The sequence below is a fragment of the Wallemia ichthyophaga genome, assembly GCF_000400465.1.
Source record: "Wallemia ichthyophaga EXF-994 unplaced genomic scaffold scaffold5, whole genome shotgun sequence".
In the NCBI taxonomy this organism is placed as follows: domain Eukaryota; kingdom Fungi; phylum Basidiomycota; class Wallemiomycetes; order Wallemiales; family Wallemiaceae; genus Wallemia; species Wallemia ichthyophaga.
The window spans coordinates 292618-309776 of NW_008806278.1; the positions used below are offsets into that span (position 1 = coordinate 292618).

At 43.3% G+C, this 17159-nt stretch overlaps 5 protein-coding genes across 5 annotated transcripts; 3 read left to right on the top strand and 2 right to left on the bottom strand.

Annotated features, from left to right (window-relative positions):
- Positions 1-99: 99 nt before the first annotated feature.
- Positions 100-7493, top strand: J056_003685 (Translational activator gcn1; the record flags this gene model as incomplete). Its single annotated transcript, XM_009268901.1, has 7 exons — positions 100-277; positions 324-2878; positions 2923-3459; positions 3507-4637; positions 4685-7072; positions 7119-7226; positions 7278-7493. 7 exons carry the CDS (start codon positions 100-102, stop codon positions 7491-7493), a joined length of 7113 nt encoding a protein of 2370 aa, XP_009267176.1.
- Positions 7494-7640: 147 nt separating this feature from the next.
- On the top strand, positions 7641-9491 carry J056_003686 (4-aminobutyrate aminotransferase; the record flags this gene model as incomplete). The annotated part of the gene is made up of 10 exons (XM_009268902.1): positions 7641-7782; positions 7825-7895; positions 7945-8040; positions 8085-8201; positions 8250-8480; positions 8525-8658; positions 8705-8859; positions 8903-8979; positions 9025-9082; positions 9124-9491. 10 exons carry the CDS (start codon positions 7641-7643, stop codon positions 9489-9491), a joined length of 1449 nt encoding a protein of 482 aa, XP_009267177.1.
- A 282-nt stretch (positions 9492-9773) lies between these two features.
- On the bottom strand, positions 9774-10310 carry J056_003687 (uncharacterized protein; the record flags this gene model as incomplete). Its single annotated transcript, XM_009268903.1, has 1 exon — positions 9774-10310. One exon carries the CDS (start codon positions 10308-10310, stop codon positions 9774-9776), a length of 537 nt encoding a protein of 178 aa, XP_009267178.1.
- Positions 10311-10624: 314 nt separating this feature from the next.
- J056_003688 (uncharacterized protein) lies at positions 10625-12319 on the bottom strand (the record flags this gene model as incomplete). Its single annotated transcript, XM_009268904.1, has 3 exons — positions 10625-10743; positions 10794-11418; positions 11474-12319. 3 exons carry the CDS (start codon positions 12317-12319, stop codon positions 10625-10627), a joined length of 1590 nt encoding a protein of 529 aa, XP_009267179.1.
- A 913-nt stretch (positions 12320-13232) lies between these two features.
- Positions 13233-16443, top strand: J056_003689 (uncharacterized protein; the record flags this gene model as incomplete). The annotated part of the gene is made up of 4 exons (XM_009268905.1): positions 13233-13295; positions 13354-14818; positions 14867-15649; positions 15698-16443. The coding sequence occupies 4 exons, from the start codon at positions 13233-13235 to the stop codon at positions 16441-16443; spliced, it is 3057 nt and encodes a 1018-aa protein (XP_009267180.1).
- Between the last annotated feature and the right edge of the window lie 716 nt (positions 16444-17159).

A 17159-nucleotide genomic window follows, 5' to 3' on the forward strand; every position in this document is an offset into this window, starting at 1 on the left:
TGCTATGCGACTGCCACTGCAACCACCAGAAGGACCAACACGATTAACTCAACAAAACTAAAAAAACTCGATAAATCCAATAAATTTGAAGACGATAAAATGTCTAAAATTGCAAATTGGAGTGCTGAGATTCCTTTGGGCGATGGAGATGGAGACGATCACCAAGTGTTTCTCAACGATGAGGAATTCATAACTCAATTTATAGGTTCTGTCAGATCAGCTAAGCTTAATGTGGCTTTGAATAGCTTATACGAATTTGATTCTCGTTTGAAGCGTTGTACGTTGTGGCTATGGCTATGGCTACGGTGCTGACGATATTTCAGTGGATGGGAATGTCCTTTATGAATGCCTGGATGACCTCCTTGGTCTATACAGCGCTTCCTCTCTTTCTCTTCAAAAATTCAGATACGAATACTTCATCTTCCTGCCAAAGCTGTTTACCCAGTTCAACCAATCTATCGAATACGCCATGAATTGGCAGTCTGAGGAGCACAACAGACTTTCAAAGACTTCTGCATATGCTACAAACGCTCACACGTTGTTTCATCAGTCTGTTGCACTCATACACGCTCAAATTGACTCAGACGGCGCTATTTCGTCATCTTCTATCAATCTTTTATCCAGATCACTCGATTTACAGCTCTCTTTTAGGGATAGCCATTTAGTTAAGCCCTCACTATCTCTCTCTGCCTTGGTTTTGACCCGCAGACTCATCCGCCAACATCACTCTACTATTCCCTCAATCTTATCTCTCATTCTGAGCCAGCCCAGCATCTCCCACGCTCCGCTTCTCGGTACTGCCATTGATGTTGCTTTGCGTCTAAGAGCTAAATCTGAGACTGACAAAGGTCTCAAAGGTGGCGTTGGCTGGTCTTACGTCGATCAAAGGAAGGTTGATATCAAAAACTTCTTTGTCAACATGATTGTTGCATCAAAGACTCAAGTGCCCTGTCGCCATAGAGATGCCCTGCTCGATTTCATTGGCAACTTTATAGGAAAAGATGAGTTGGAGAAGGATATTCTCCCAGTTGTTGAGAAGATGCTGTTGCGCTCACCAGACGGTACTCTTCAATTGATGATCTCCATACTCTCCAAGTACAGCGGTGATCTTGATGGCATCATCACCCGTTTCATTAATGCTTTGGTTTCTGTTACCAAAAACCAAAATCCCGATGTTAGATCAATCGGTCCATTGTTCGTACAGACAGTTGTCAAGGCAAACCAAGTCTTCGAGAGGAAATTTGATTGGACACCTTTCGCTAATGAGATCGTCAATGTTCCAAAGATGGGTAAAGCGGCATCGGCAGAGCACCGCGCTACCTTATTCACTCTTCTAAGCTACGTTCCTACTGGTGATAATATCTCTCAGTCGATCGCGGAAACGCTCCCATCGCTTATCGCAAAAGAAAACAACGACACAGCGATGCAGTCACTAACTAGCGCACTTGCACCTCATTTGGCTTATGCAGTCGCCCATGGAGGCGTTTCTGCATCCGCACTCACTCCCCTTGTTAGCGGTCTGGGATCAACTAAGCCAGTGGTCAAGCGTGCGACTGGTGTTTGTGTAGGTGATGTAATTTGGTCTGTCAATGACTTGGGCAAACTCGAGCCATTTGTCAAAACTGTTCTCCCTGCATTCGACGCAGAGCTCAAGACTGTCTCCGCAAGCGCTCTTACTGCACCAGCTGGAGCTCTCGTGGGATACATTGTTGTCGCCACCATGTCCCATGTAGCCGGTCTTGAAGGTAGATCGGCAGTCGTTGAAGAGTTCATTCAGAGTCAAAACATGAGGTCTGTTACGGCTCTCGGCAGCAAGCCATCCTTCCTTCTCAACGACAAGATTTACAGGAAATTAACAACGTATCATGAGGAATTGTGGTTCAGAAGGTCACTTGAAGCTGTTGCAGCAGATGACACTGTGTCTTTCAATAAGGAGCTGTCAACTTCTATTGGTCAAGCGTTGTTACATCTCATAATAAGTTCATCCAACAGCGAGACTCGTAGGGAGACGCAAGAAAGCATTCGCACACTTTCTGAGAAATCTACTCCACGTACTTCTGACTTTATGATCAATGCGATCACAGCTTGTATCGAATCTGGAGCAGCTACGAATAGAGTTGCGGGTCCGGCGCTTGTCTCATCAGTATCAAGTTCTGCTGACCTCTCTGACCGTCAAGAGGCTGTTGCCAAGTCAATCTTGATAGCACACCACACCTTTGTCGATGGCGTCAATCGCGGTACCTGGATCGAGTTGGCTCAACATGCTCAAGTTGATGCGCGTGGACTTGTCAGCGAACGCGCTCAGGCATTGTTTGACGTTGTCAAGTCTAGCTCGGCATCACCAAAGACTGCCCAAGCTGCTTCTAGAGCTCTCACTACACTCACCTTTGTCGCACCTTCGCTCATTGTGCCAATGGCTGTTGAGCAAATTAAGCATGATCTAGATCCAAAATCTTTGCACTTTATTGATAATCTTTCCATCGGTATGTGGAGAATGCCGGAGGGAGTACCATTTGTGGACGTCCTTGCATCAAAGTCTACCCAATCTCAAGATAAGAATAGAAAGGGTTACGCTATTGAGCAATGGGAGAATGAAATAAGAGAGTCAATAGCAGCTAAAAAGAAGACCACTCAGAAGCTTTCACCAAAGGATAAAGCTGCTGTTGATGCCCAACTTGAGAAGGAGAAGGGCGTCAGAAATCACGTTCAAGATGTCTACGAAAAACTTCGCATTGGTCTTATGTCTGTTAAAGCCATTTCTGCCGCTCGTGTTGATGAGTTGAAGCCATTTGTCTATGAGTTGGTTCTCGTACTGCTCAAAGGTGCACTTCTCAAAGGCGGTATGCTTGTTGAACATGACGCTGTGGACGCTTACTTGGTGAGTCTGTCGCTTTGCTCTCATCTCATCTAACATGAAAGCAGACTCTTGCTGATTGTTGTGCTGAAAGACTAGGTGTCACAAAACATTCAATCGCCTACGCCACACTGCGCGCATACAACATCCCATTTATTCCTCAAGAATACTTGGTTGAGAATTTGGGTGAATTGGTAGCTCGCATCCTTCTGCGTGTCAAGAGCATTAGCGACAATAGCCTACTAGACGCCACTACATTGGGTTTCCTGATGCCATTGATCGACAAGGTCGTTTTCGAAACAGGCGTTGGTATTTCTAGAGAAGATCACGATGGTCTAGAAGAGCAGCTGACTTTGTCATTGGGACTGCTTTCGACCCATAGTGCTGTAATGAGTGATGTGAACTATCCTCGCTCAGCTATCATTAGAGTCCTCCTCAAAGCTATTGGATCATACACCAAACATTCCAAAGACGCATCTAGCACGCTCGTAAATCTTGGCGAATCTCTCCGCGATAATGCTACGTATGATGAGTCTACTAAATTGATTCAAGGCACTCTCGCGGATGAAATTTATGTTCGCTCATCATGCTTACAGGCTTTACAGGTAAGTTGGTAGAGAGGTTTTATTGATGCTTGCTAACAACTTCACAGCCAATCGATATCACTGATATTGAATTCCCATCTGAGCTTTGGCTCGCTTGTCATGATGATGATGAGCAAAATGCAGCACTAGCTAACCATCTCTGGGACGATAATGGTTTAGATGTTCCTGAAACATTCCTTGCAACACTTATCCCTTACCTCGATCACGAGAATATATACGTCAGATTCTCATCTGCTAAGGCACTCACTGGGGCTGTAGAAAACTACCCTGCTCAGGTTTCTTCAACGCAGCAGGCATTGCAGGAGCTATACTACGAGAGAGCTAAGCCGCTCGCTCCAGAATATGATGAATATGGCATGATTATTCCTGAAACTATTGATAGGACGGACCCTTGGGAAACGAGAAACGCAATTGCTGGGTCTTTACTCAGTCTCTCATCGTCTTTCGACGAGAAGGAGATCGTTGGTCTCTTCGACTTTATGACTAAAGGGGAAGCTCTCGGAGATGCCCATCCTAGTGTTCGTCGAGAGATGCTAGAAGCTGGTATCACAGTTATTGATATCAAGGGCAAGGAAGCTCTTCAACCACTCATTGAGATGTTTGAAAGTACCCTTAAGCAAACATCTACAACTGAAACGCAAGATATGGTATTCGAGGCAGTTGTAATTTTCTTCGGTAGATTGGCTAGACATCTTGAACCAAGTGATGAGCGAGTTCCAATTGTTATTGATAGACTGATTGAAGCTTTGAAAACACCATCTGAACTGGTTCAATCTGCAGTAGCAGATTGTTTACCACCGCTGGTGCAGGCTAGAACGGAGCAGAGAGACTCATTGGTGAAATATCTCCTTGATGAACTCATCGATGCTGATAAATACGCTGCAAGAAGAGGTGCTGCTTATGGTTTGGCTGGTGTTGTTAAAGGCGTTGGCCTGAGCTCGTTCAAGCAATTCGATATTATGCGCACTCTGAAGAAGTCTGCTGAAGATAAGAAAAATATGCAAGCGAGACAAGGTGCTTTGTTTGCATTTGAAACTCTCTCAGCAACTCTTGATCGCCTATTTGAACCTTGGATTCCAACTTTGATGCCTATCTTGCTTACATCGTTTGGTGACTCAATTCCAGACGTTCGTGAAGCTACTCAGGATGCTGCCAAAGTTATCATGAGTAAGCTTAGCGTAAGTTAGCCTTAATATAACACTTGCACGTAATTGACAATAATCAGGGTTACTGCGTCAAGGTCATCTTACCATCACTTCTTGAAGGTTTGGAAGAGAAACAATGGAGGACAAAGAAGGGATCGATTGAACTGCTTGGTGCTATGGCTTTCATGTCTGCAAAGCAACTATCGGTGTCTCTCCCAACAATTATCCCTCAGATAGCCGAAGTACTCACTGATACTCACTCGCAAGTACGCTCAGCGGCCAATGCAGCATTAAAGCAATTCGGTGAGGTCATCAACAACCCAGAAATCAAGGCTATGTCCTCAGTATTGATCAAGGCACTTGTCGATCCAACTGCCAAGACGGCAACTGCTTTGACTACGCTTCTCAACACGGACTTTGTTCACTACATTGACGGACCTTCCCTTGCTCTTATCATACCAATCATTGAAAGAGGTTTACGCGAACGTTCTACTGAAATGAAGAGAAAATCTACTCAAATTATTGGTAACTTGGCCTCATTGACTGAAACAAAGGACTTCTTGCCATATATGAAGGTTCTTCTTGAACATGTACACAACGTTCTCGTCGATCCTGTCCCAGAGGCTCGCGCAACTGCTGCTAAAACTTTGGGTAGCTTGATTGAAAGATTAGGAGAGAAAAACTTCCCTAATATGATTCCAAGCTTGATTAGCATGGTCAGATCAGATACTTCAGGTGTAGATAGACAAGGTGCTGCTCAAGGTTTGGCAGAAGTCTTGAGTGGTCTCGGTATGGAGAAGATGGAGTCACTGTTGCCTTCATTCCTCGAAGACACCAAGCACGCACGTCCATATGTCAGAGAAGGTGCAATCAGTTTGCTCATCTATTTACCAACAACGTTTGGCCACAGATTCACTGTTCATCTCGGCAGAATTGTTCAGCCAATTTTGAGTGGTATTGCTGATGAGTCGGAGTATGTTAGAGAAGCGTCTATGAGAGCTACCAGAATGATTATCGCCAACTACTCTAACAAGGCTGTTGATCTTCTCTTGCCAGAACTTGAACGTGGATTGTTCGATGAGAGTTGGAGAATCAGACTCTCTTCTGCACAACTCATGGGTGATCTCCTGTTCAGAATCACAGGTATCTCTAGCAAGATTGAAGTTGATGATGGCGAAGGTGAAGGCGGAGAAGACGAAGAAGGTGGAGATGATACATATGGTCGGACTGAAACAGCCAAGAATCAATTGGTTGAGATTCTTGGCGTTGAAAGACGTAACCAGATTCTTTCAGCTATCTATCTCTCGCGTTCTGATCAAGCACACCCTGTCAGAGTTGCTACAGTGCAAATCTGGAAGGCGTTGGTACCAAACACTCCAAGAACTGTCAGAGAAATTATGCCAACACTTATCGAAAAGATTGTCACAATTCTTGCTAGTGATTCAATTGAGATGCGGGAAACTGCTGCAAGAACATTGGGTGAAATTGGTAGAAAACTCGGTGAAAAGATCTTGCAAGATGTTATTCCAACGTTGCACTCAGGAGTGGATGCAGCTTCTGCTCAACATAGACAGGGTGTGTGTATTGCGTTCGCCGAATTGCTCAAGAATGTCGAAAGCGAAAAGATTGAAGGTCATCACAATATCATCATTTCATCCGTGCGCAAGTGTCTCGTTGACGACGACAAGAGAGTTAGAGGAGCAGCTGCCAGAGCCTTTGATGCTATGCAGCTTCATATTGGTGGTGCTGCTATTGATGAGACTATTCCAACGCTTGTTGATGCCCTTTCATCAAACACTCAGTCAGCAGTCGCTGCATTGGAGGCATTGAAGGAAGTTATGACAGTCAGAGCAGCCGCTGTGTTCCCAATACTGGTACCTAAACTCATATCGAACCCAATCACAACCTTCAAAGCCGATGCTTTGGAGCAACTCGTTAAGGTCGCTGGTGATGCTGTCAATGAACAAATTACCGATATTTTGCGCGCCTACGTCGTGGCATTAGAAGGAAAGCCTGATGATGAGACAAGAGAGTCAATCGAAAAGGCGTTGTTTAGTCTATTTAACGTCGTGGAAGGTATAGAAGGTCTCAATGTGATCATGATGACTTTGATTGGATGGGCCAAGGATGTCGAGCCAACGAGAAGAGTATCGGGTAACAAGATGTTTACGATGTTCGCCCAATCTACAGAGGAGGACTTTGAATATTACAGATATGATTGGCTCAGACAATTAATTGGCGCCATGGACGATCCAGTTGAAGAGGTAATTGAGAGCGCAAGAGAATCTCTCGATGCTCTCGTCAAATCAATACCAAAGGATGAACTTGATGAAACTGCTGTTCCACTTAGATCATCACTTGAAAGTCTTGGTTCATTTGGAAAGATTGTGGCAGGATTTAGCCGTCCAAAGGGTATTGCGCCACTTGTTCCAATGCTCTTGGCAGGTTTGCTTACTGGAAATGTTGAGGTAAGAGTTGGCTACTTAAACCACACACGTACTTACAAAATAAAAGCAACGTGAAAATGCTGCGTATGCAATCGGACATGTGATTGAAAGGACAGATGAGGTTAACATCAAACCATTTGTTATTCAATTGACCGGACCTCTTATTAGAATACAGGTGAGTCTAGCCATAAGTTTTTAAAAGAAATACGCTTACATTTGAGCAAAGGGTGAGAAGGTTGCTTCAACAATCAAATCAGCAATTCTTGATACTCTTACCATATTCCTGCAACGTATTCCTCAACACGTCAAGCCATTCTTTCCACAGCTTGGTAGAATATTTGACAAGGCTAAAGCTGAAGCCGACATGCGTATCGTTTCGATCAGGGCTGATAAAGCAATCGAAGCATTGGCACAAGCCAGAGCAACGATCAGTGCCAAGTAGGGAATAATAGGACAGACTGCATTTGTAATAGAAAATTAATTTTAATTCTCAATCTAAACAACTTAATCGTAAAGCTGTAGCCGAAGATTGGGCTAACCGATGTTTGATAATGTGAGTGGGCTGATTGGGCAAGGTGTGTTCTAAACTATGAGGTGTACAAGACTGCTTCGACAATTTCAAACTCTCAAGCCGGAGATTAAAACAGCATCGTTTCCAGGGCCATTATCTCAGTCCATTTCCAAGGGTATTTCTCAATATCAAGAGGATAGGTCACATCAATTTGCAGTTGGTGAGTGTTTTGGCGGTTCTTTTCATTGCTGACGCTGTAAAGACTACAGCAAAAGCTCTGGAAATTATATCGTCGACGCTGACGGCAATACGCTTCTCGACGCATTTGCTCAGGTGAGTTGGTAGACTGATGTCATTCGAGTACTAATATCCGAACAGATAGGTGTGCTTTATGGGATATTACTGCCTCATTCTAACAAACCCAGCGTCAATTGCAATTGGATACAACAATCCTTCTTTGATCGAGCTTGCTAAATCGGTAAGCAGACCACAGCAAGTTTAGTCCACTTTTAAATCTTCTAGGATGAATTCATTACAGCTGCAATTAATAGACCGGCCTTGGGCAACTTCCCTCCTTCAAATTGGAAGCAGATCCTCGAAGATGGATTACTCAAGAAGACTCCTAAGGGTTTAGAGCAGGTATGTTAAGCTACTTGAAAACAAAGCAGTGGAATAACCCTTTGAAAGCTTTTCACTGCCATGTGCGGCTCATGTGCTAATGAATCAGCATACAAGGCAGCATTTATGGCATACCGCGATAGACATCATGGATCTGGATTTAGCGAGGAAGATTTGAAGAGCTGCATGCAGAATGCTGCACCAGGATCACCTGATTACTGCATTCTGTCCTTCGAGTCGGCTTTCCACGGCAGATTGTTTGGTTCCTTATCAACAACACGCTCGAAAGCAATTCATAAGGTGGGACATATGCTAATCACGTATTCCACCCTCACATGCAGTAGGTTGGTGTTCCTGCATTCGACTGGCCGCAAGTCGCTTGGCCGAGCGTCAAATATCCTTACGAAGATCACATCGACCACAACAAAGCAGCGGAGGCAAAGTCTCTCGATCTGGTCAAACAGACGATCCGTGAACAGTGAGTGCATTGATTGGAAACATAACACTCTTTAATGTTTCACCAGCAAGCACAAGAAGCCAGTGGCAGCCTTAGTTGTCGAGCCAATACAGTCAGAGGGCGGCGACAATCATGCTTCCGCCAATTTCTTTAAGGGATTGAGAGAGATTACCAAGGAGGAAGGCGTTTACATGATCGTCGATGAAGTGCAAACAGGATTTGGTAGGTGCGAGGTGATGTTCATTCACTATCTAATCCGAAGCAGGTGCTACTGGCTCGTTCTGGGCTCACGATAAATGGCAACTCGAAACGCCGCCAGACATGGTCACATTCTCCAAAAAGGTGGGTGTCAGATTGCGCATAATGACTAGCTGACATCGATACCAGGCTCAGGCTGCTGGATTTTATCACAACTTTGAAATGAGACCATCTCTTCCATATAGAAGTGAGTGTGGCTCTGATAATGTGCGTGACTGACTCGAAAAGATTTCAATACCTGGATGGGTGATCCAATCAGGGCTTTGCAAGCACGCGAAATGATTTCATATATAGACAAGCACGGATTGGTCAAGCATACTGAAGACGTTGGCGATTATATTTACAAATCGCTCAAGACATTGAGTGAGAATACACTAATTGAAAACACAAGAGGATTCAAACAAGGCACATTTATCTCGTTCGATATGCCCACACCAGCACAAAGGGACTTGGTTGTGTCACAGATGAGAGCCAGAGGTGTAAACATTGGCGGCTGCGGTGAACGCGCTGTCAGACTTCGTCCTATGCTCATTTTCGGTAAAGCAGAGGCTGACATTTTGCTGAATACACTCCACTCTGTGATACACAGACTTTAATGGAATTATGCACGTGATTTTAAGTGATATTCTTATGTCTCAATTGGAGTGTGCGTTGAACATTCAATGTTGTTATGTATAATCTGTACAATCATGATGGTGAGGCTGTAATAAAACAAGTTGGAGTGAATCAATAAACCTAGTGAGCGTGAAACAGACATGCTGCCTGCAGATTTTTGAGTGACAGTGTGATAAAAGAACGACGAGCAGTAATGCTATAAATAAATGTTGAGATAATAACTGGTATTGCGCTGCATGCTTGTACTATCGACTCTTAACTATTTATTCCTTAAAGAAATTCCGTATCCTCGTTGAGAAGACCTTCGATTTACGCTTGGAGAATCTAGAGAAAGATTGTCTCGATTCTCTGCCTTCATGCGTGCTTTCATTACTGCTAAGGTGTCCACTCATGTTGCTCATGTTTGAGAGTTGGTGACTCTTCATCGACCATTCGTCAAAGTTGGGCATGTAAAAGATGGATTGCGCAGACGACACGCTCGGTGCGCCTAGCGTGTGCGAGTGATGATCAGGTCTTGGTGAAGAAGCAGGTGAGGAGCCTGCGAATGAATTGCTCGTGGTTGAGTTGGCATATGGATGCGATGGTATGGGTGGAACAGGACAAGTTGGTATTGGTTTCTGTGGAGGTAAGACACGTCCTGCGCGTCTCCTACGTAGTATCTCCGACGTTCTTGAGTTGATGCTGAAATTGGTCGATGTCGTCGAATGCGGTGGTGTTATCATTTCCTGGTGTATCAGGCTCCGTTCAACATCAATGGAGATTCTGTTGGAAAGTGCATGAGCTATTGTAATTTCATCCATCCTCGTGTTCGCTGATCAAGGTTCTTGATTAATATTTAAATGACAGGCATGCGACGTTGCCCTTCAAATGTCGATGCACGGCGGCTAACATTCCAGTGCCCGGAAGCGGTGGGCCTTGAAAATACAGAACCTTCAAAACATATTTAAAAATACCAATTTTCTATTATGCATTACAAGATATTGAAATGTTATCCAAGAATATTAATGTTTCTGGTGTGATTTTATATTGAAAATTTGATTAGTTGCTTTAATATTAGTGTAGATGATAAATAATCTCAAGAAATTTGGTTGGTCGTTACTTTCGTTCCTAATGCTCAGCATTTGAGCTTGCTGCTCATTTTGTTACACTCATAAGCTACGCTCTGCGCACCCTTAAGTGCCCCATCTATTAGTCCACGCGCCAATGCAGTTTCAGGAGTATGTTTTGACAGGTCTAGAACATGTCAATACTACAATGTAATGTCTGTATGATTCTTAACTTACCTTTCAACAGCAAGACATATCGTGTAACCCTCTGAGATGGCATCACCGCTACGTCATTTAGCCTCAAACGCTGATGTACTTGACTCTCATTCATCGTCAGTTTTTCCAAACTTTCCTCAATAGCTTTCTGCTTTTTCTTCTTGGTTAAGGCTTTCTCATTAGTAGCCCTGGTAGGTTCTGTCTTTACCCTTCCTTTCTTGTTGGTTGTATAGCTCTCGACTGTTTCATGTGGTGATTGGAGGATATGTTCAGAGCTGGAAGTTTTGGATGTCTCAACAAATGACATTGATTTGCCCCTCTTATTTCTCTTCTCCATTTGCTCCCGCAATGACTTGTTCTTCATAATGGAATTTAAGACGTGAGGATATACCCTGCTCCAGTTGACAAAGACTGATTCTAGATCTGTTTTCAAACTAATGAAAGCCACAGCAACACCATAGGCTGAAGGGTCATCATCCATCCTCTGAGAAAGTTGATTCGAAAGTGCGATTAGCTCGGGTAAGTGTTTTGCTAAAAGTTTTATATGCTTGAAAGATTCTTCTGGATTTTTACTTCCATTCTCGTCTATGATTTGAATTGACGTTGTTGGTTGGGTTTGGAATGATGGATATGATGTCTTGATGAGCTGATTGAATTAGTTAGGAGGTGTGCAGGTATGTAGGTGTGCACTGAAAACTCACATCGAGTAACTGAGTGAGATACTTGGCGTATGACCTCTCTGTACTTGCAATCTCGCGTATAATGAAAAGCCTCTTCACCTCACTCTTCCACGCAGGATCGGACATTATCTGGTCTTCACGAGCTGAAACTTCATCGAAAGTCGAGGCTGTGGGCGAAGGTGTGGGTGAAACTACCGACTTCTCATCACCTTTACCACACAAACTTGCAACGACGTCACTATCGGCAGTACCAAAGACGATAGATCTTTTCCTGAAGTCTTTCAAAGCTTCGTAGAAGAGATTATCGTCTGCGATCATGTGAAGTGTTTGTGGAGAAGCAACTGGATGATTGAAGTAACTTTGGGTAGGGGTGGAGGGGCTCGAGCATGGTAATGTCGTCGGACTTTCAGTAGCGACTTTCAAGCCAAGCATCTCAGCAGGAGATTTGTAAGGATCTTTTCTTTGCGTTGTGCGGACGTCGAATGCCTCCGACTGATCCCAATTTTGGTTTGGTGGTACGAATTCTAACGTTTTTGAGAAAGGTGAAACGGTGGGTATTTCAATCTTGGGTGGATAACTATGACGATGAGTAGTGTCTTGAGCTTTTTCAGAGGGGTGTGAAATTGTGGTGAAGCTATGTGTAATATCATGAGAGGAATGAGTGCTTTGGGGAATTTGGGGGACGGGCGGAGCAGGTGAAGAAGAAGTTCTACTTGAAAGAAGCCGGCTAACACGATCTTTAGACCTGCTGCGCGTGGCAGAACTTGAAGAGTACTTTTCTCGATCGTATCGCGTGTCTTGGTCTTGTTCAACGTGCTCTTTTGGAGACTTGCGTAGCCTATTTCGAACTCTAGATTGAGTAGACATAACTTTATTCTTTTTTGCTTGATTCGAGTCGAGCGATTTCGCTCTTCTAAGATGATCTGGGTATAACGCTTTGGATTGATTGGATTGAGCAAACACGTCGATTTGTTGATGAGTATTTGAATCGAAGATGTTTGAAAGCTTTTTAAAAGATTTCAGAGCTAAATTAAGGGCAAAGTCAGAAGACACTTGATAATGATTTGGCTATCGGCTTACGGGATTTATATTTTTTATCCATAGAATCACTAGGGCAATTTGGAGTGATATTGTGCATCCTTTTAGGTACATATATCTTAATACTACTCTGTCTGTTGATAGTTAGATACAGGACCCAGGCTGAAGGTATGAACACATTGCAGCATCAGGAATTCCATGACAGGCTGAGTAACTGGTAATGCTGGTAATGCTCAAACGCGACTTACGAGGACGTAGGAGTTGATTGATGGTATCTATAAGAATCTGCAGATGCATATGCCATAATTGAACCAAGACTTGGGCAGTATAACTGGGCTGGGTTGGGCTGGGCTATTGGATTGGCGCTGCTTCTGACTGATTTGAAGCGCCAGAGGATATAGCTCAACCAAACAAGCTATCAAAGCTGTTTATATTCAAGTTGTACTTGTCAGATATAAGGCAGTTCCCTTGAATTGTGACTGTGCAGTTTAAGTGACAGAAAAGTTTTCAAGGACTTTCGAAACTGTCTCCAAGTAAAATACTAGTCACCGCTGAAAAATACGCTTGGTACGAGGACGTGCACACACAAAGGGTGACGTGATAAGAGATGTTACAAGGGGTGCAAGCGGTGCAAGGGATATAAAATGTGCCAAATAAACAGTGAACAGTACACAGGGATTCGAAAGTCTCTTATCTTTTATTCCTCTCTCTCTCTTCAATACACCCACCACCGCGTAATGAGATGAACGAATTTGCGATAAACGAGGCTTTTGAAAAACTATGGCAGGGTACTGCATACGGAAAGGTGTGTTTAACTATCAATTATCTTTAAATTGCCTTTGAATTCTTATTTTCCATCAAAGAGCCACGACGCGAAGCTTATCAATAAATATCAAGATGATACAGCGAATACTTCAAATGCAATCTCAAATTCCGCTAATATTATGCCACCGCCGTCGTCTAAACCACTTAATCGATTATCATATAAGCCAATCACACCTGCAACAACTCCAACGAACGGTTCAGATCATCAACACCACCACCAACAACAACAACAACAGCAGCAGCAGCATCTATCACAGCTAGTACCACCACCACCTCAAACAGTTTACGTGATAAATCAAGTCAATCTCACTAACTGGTACATCTTACGTAGTCTCTCCCCTAATCACCAAGTTCAAATTATTGTCTGTGGCTATGAAGTCAATTACTCATCCCAATCTCCAAAACTCCTTCGTTTCTTTGTTCTACATCGTGTTTCTGATAATGTCTTGATTGGAAATCGTGATGATGAGATTTTCAAGATTCAACTTATCGGTATGCTCGTACAGAAAGAGTGTAGAGGTTTTCCTGATTCCGTTGACGAATTCTTCATTAGTGGGTTTCCGGCGCTATGGGAGTTTATCCTGAGTAAAGCTGATGATGATAATGCTATCGAATCACTTCTGAGAGAGAAAAGAAGCAATACAGCTGTTAGCAATCCGTTACAACTCAACTCTTACCCAAAAAGTCTATCAACCCCAGAAGATATGGAAGATGTGAAGCCAATCATTTCCCCTCGCAAGTCCAGTGCTAGCAGTCAAGATAAGCATGTTAATAAGAAATGGTTGAATGCTTTGCTCGAGAAGGAAAAAGAAAAGCGAAGGAGGCGAGATAAAGAGAAAATCAAGGAGGAAGAAAGAGCCAGAGAGGAAGATAGAGCTAGAGCGAAAGAAAAAGCTAAAGCGAAAGAAAAAGAGGAAACTAGGCGAAGGGAAATAGAAGAAACTTGGGAGAAAGAGAAAGAGGAAGTTAAGGAGAAGGAAAGAGAGGAAGCTAAAGAGAAAGAAAAAGAGAAGGCGCGAAAGAGGATTGAGAAAGAGAAAGCTAAGGAGGAAAAAGAACGAAGGCGCGCAAAAAAGCGTGAGAAAGAAGAGAAGCGATCAGCTGAAGCATTAGAACGTCAAACACTTGAAGAGAAGCAAAAGCAAAAGCCGAACGAAGAAAAGCAAATGCGAAAACTCAATGAAGACAAAAGTATGCGACAAGAACGAATTGGATTGTTATTTGAAAAAAGCAAAAAATCAGAGGACAAATTGCAGGAAGATGTCGATAAACGTGCTGATAAGGAGAGAAGACGGCGTACGCTTCATGATGTACTGTCTAATGATAGAGTCCCACTAGCCAGTCAATCAAGACGAAGCCTTCTTCCTGCGAAGCTAAATGACAACGCAGATGATGAAACCAAACAGACGCTATCGAAACGCGAAGCAGCAAAAACAAGAAAGAGCGAGCCAACAAAGCGCATTGATTCGGAAAGAAAGGCTAGACGGAGTGACTTGAAAGATGGTGAGTATTGTCTTAGCGCTTCATACTATTAATGTTCACTGTTTTTAGAAGCAAAACAAAATTCCAAAGTACAGGATCCCAAACAAGCTGAATCGTTTGAACAGATACCAGCCGACCTAATGGCCAGTCAGCATCAAATTCAGTCTGTGCATCCCGACAAAGCTAACAACAACTCGAGTCACCACGACAAGAAATCTTTAAAGCGTAGAAAGAGACGTACAGATGACAGTGATAATCTATTCGCACTCAAGCGCAAGAGGACTACAGAGGATTTACAGCTTAACGAGGATGAAGAGTATCAGCGCAAACTTAAAGAATACGAAAAGAAAGTCGAGCTAGCGTGGACAGAGGAAGAGAATCGGCGAGAGAAAGAATATGAAGCTGAAAGACAGCGTTACTTGGAGACAGAGAGGAAAAAAGCAGAAGAGGAGCGTCGCGAAAAGGAATTTGAAGCAGAAAGGCAGCGCAAGTTGGAGGTTGAGAAACAAAAAGTGGAGGAAAGAGAACGTGAAAATGAACTTAAAGCCGCAAGAAGGATGTATTTGAATGAAAGAAAGATGTATCTGGATATTGAAAGCGAGAAGTGGAGAGTAGAAGAGATTAAGCGCGTACAGCAGATTCAAGCCGATATACAGCGCGCTCAGGAGAATGATGCATTGACAAAGGAGGAACAAAGAGAGATACAAGACGTTTATATCAAGAAGGAAATTGAGAGAAATCTGCAGCTAAGAACAGAAAGAGTAAAGGAGAGTATGGCAAGATGGTTATGGGGTCAAGGCGCAAACAAAAGAAGGGCCCATCATAACAATTACTTTAGAGGGATCTTGAATGGTGAGAAGAGGTTGGAATCAGTGGAAGCCGTCTGACAGTATACTTTAGGTATGACAAAGTCTTCAACTCGAATGGTATTGCCATCGAAGACTTTTGCACATGCTCCTGGTCAAACTATGGCTAGGCATGAAGAGACTGCGGAAGGAATGAGAAGAGTATCATGGAAACAAGTATTTAAGCCAGCTCAATATAAATATCAATTAGATAAACAGACAAACGGCGAGCAAGAGGTGTACGAGGAAAATGGTGAACACAGCGAGCACGTAGATGATGAGAGAGTTAACGAAGCGATAGAGCACCATTCGAATGGGCATGAAATTAGTTTAACTCTCATTGGAGCTGATGCAGGAGCGCAAGCTGAAGGTTCAGAGCGGGAAGTGCGAGTAGAAAGACTGGATTCAGCAGAAGATGTCCAAGTGGAGCAAGATGACGCGGTTGAAGAGCACGTTGAATTGAATCAGCAGAGTCACAAGAGTCAGAAGAGTCATAAGAGCCGGAAGAGTCGTGCGAGTCATAAGAGTCAGCAACTCGAGGAAGGCCAATATGACAAACAAGATGAAGACGACCAATCACATAAGAAAAAGACTCTCGACAGCATTGTCATTAGTGAAAGTGAGGAAGATAGCAAAGACGGAAAGTCGGGAGCAGACGCAAACTTGTTGGCGTTTTCTAGTGATGATCCATTGGAAGAAAGCACAAACAGCAGAAATGATGAAGGCTTTCGAGCGCAAAGTCGTGCGGAGAAATGGGCCAATTACCCAAGAAGGAGTGCACGTCATGCAAAGAGGTCGTGACTGACGCAGACCTGCATACACAAGCTAAACAATTGTATAAAGTATATTTATATTGCATTGAACAAATTATGGTCATAGAATAAACTAAAGAGAGGTATTATAGAATGATCTGAAGTGAGTTGTTAATAAATGAAGAAGGAATGCACTAGAGCAGTGAAGCAGGTATCAGAGGGGTTTGCCCGAAGATTGCGTTGGTTGGTACGGGCCATTTCCTCAAGCTGTATCGGAAGACCGTCGTGATAAGACATCATGTAGCTGCCGAGACTGCTCTAGAGGCAAGAAGACTTACCGAAAGCGTAAGAAAAGCGTTTGCTAGGTCTAACAGATTAATGTTAGTAGGAATTTTAACCAATCAGTCAAATCTTCCTCTATTCAGAAATCCACAATAACCTCAAGGCACTTGGCTCAGAGACTCTAGTTTGATATCGCGTAGATGTAGAGTCATCCACGAGGGGGACGTGACTGATGAGTGAGTGTTGCTTACACTAGCAATTGTGTTAGTATGGGTGCTTGAGATATCTCAGGCGACTCAGTGTATTAAAAATACAGCCTTATTAGTATCGTCATGGTGATACGCCGGTAATTAATGTCATCTTTGTCGCCCTCATTAAACTCACTTGATTGTTAAGAATAGAGAAAATATTCTTCAAAAAACCGTTTTATACCCAAATAAAAAATAAAAAATGTGACAAGTGAAAATATTCATCGTTGCACAC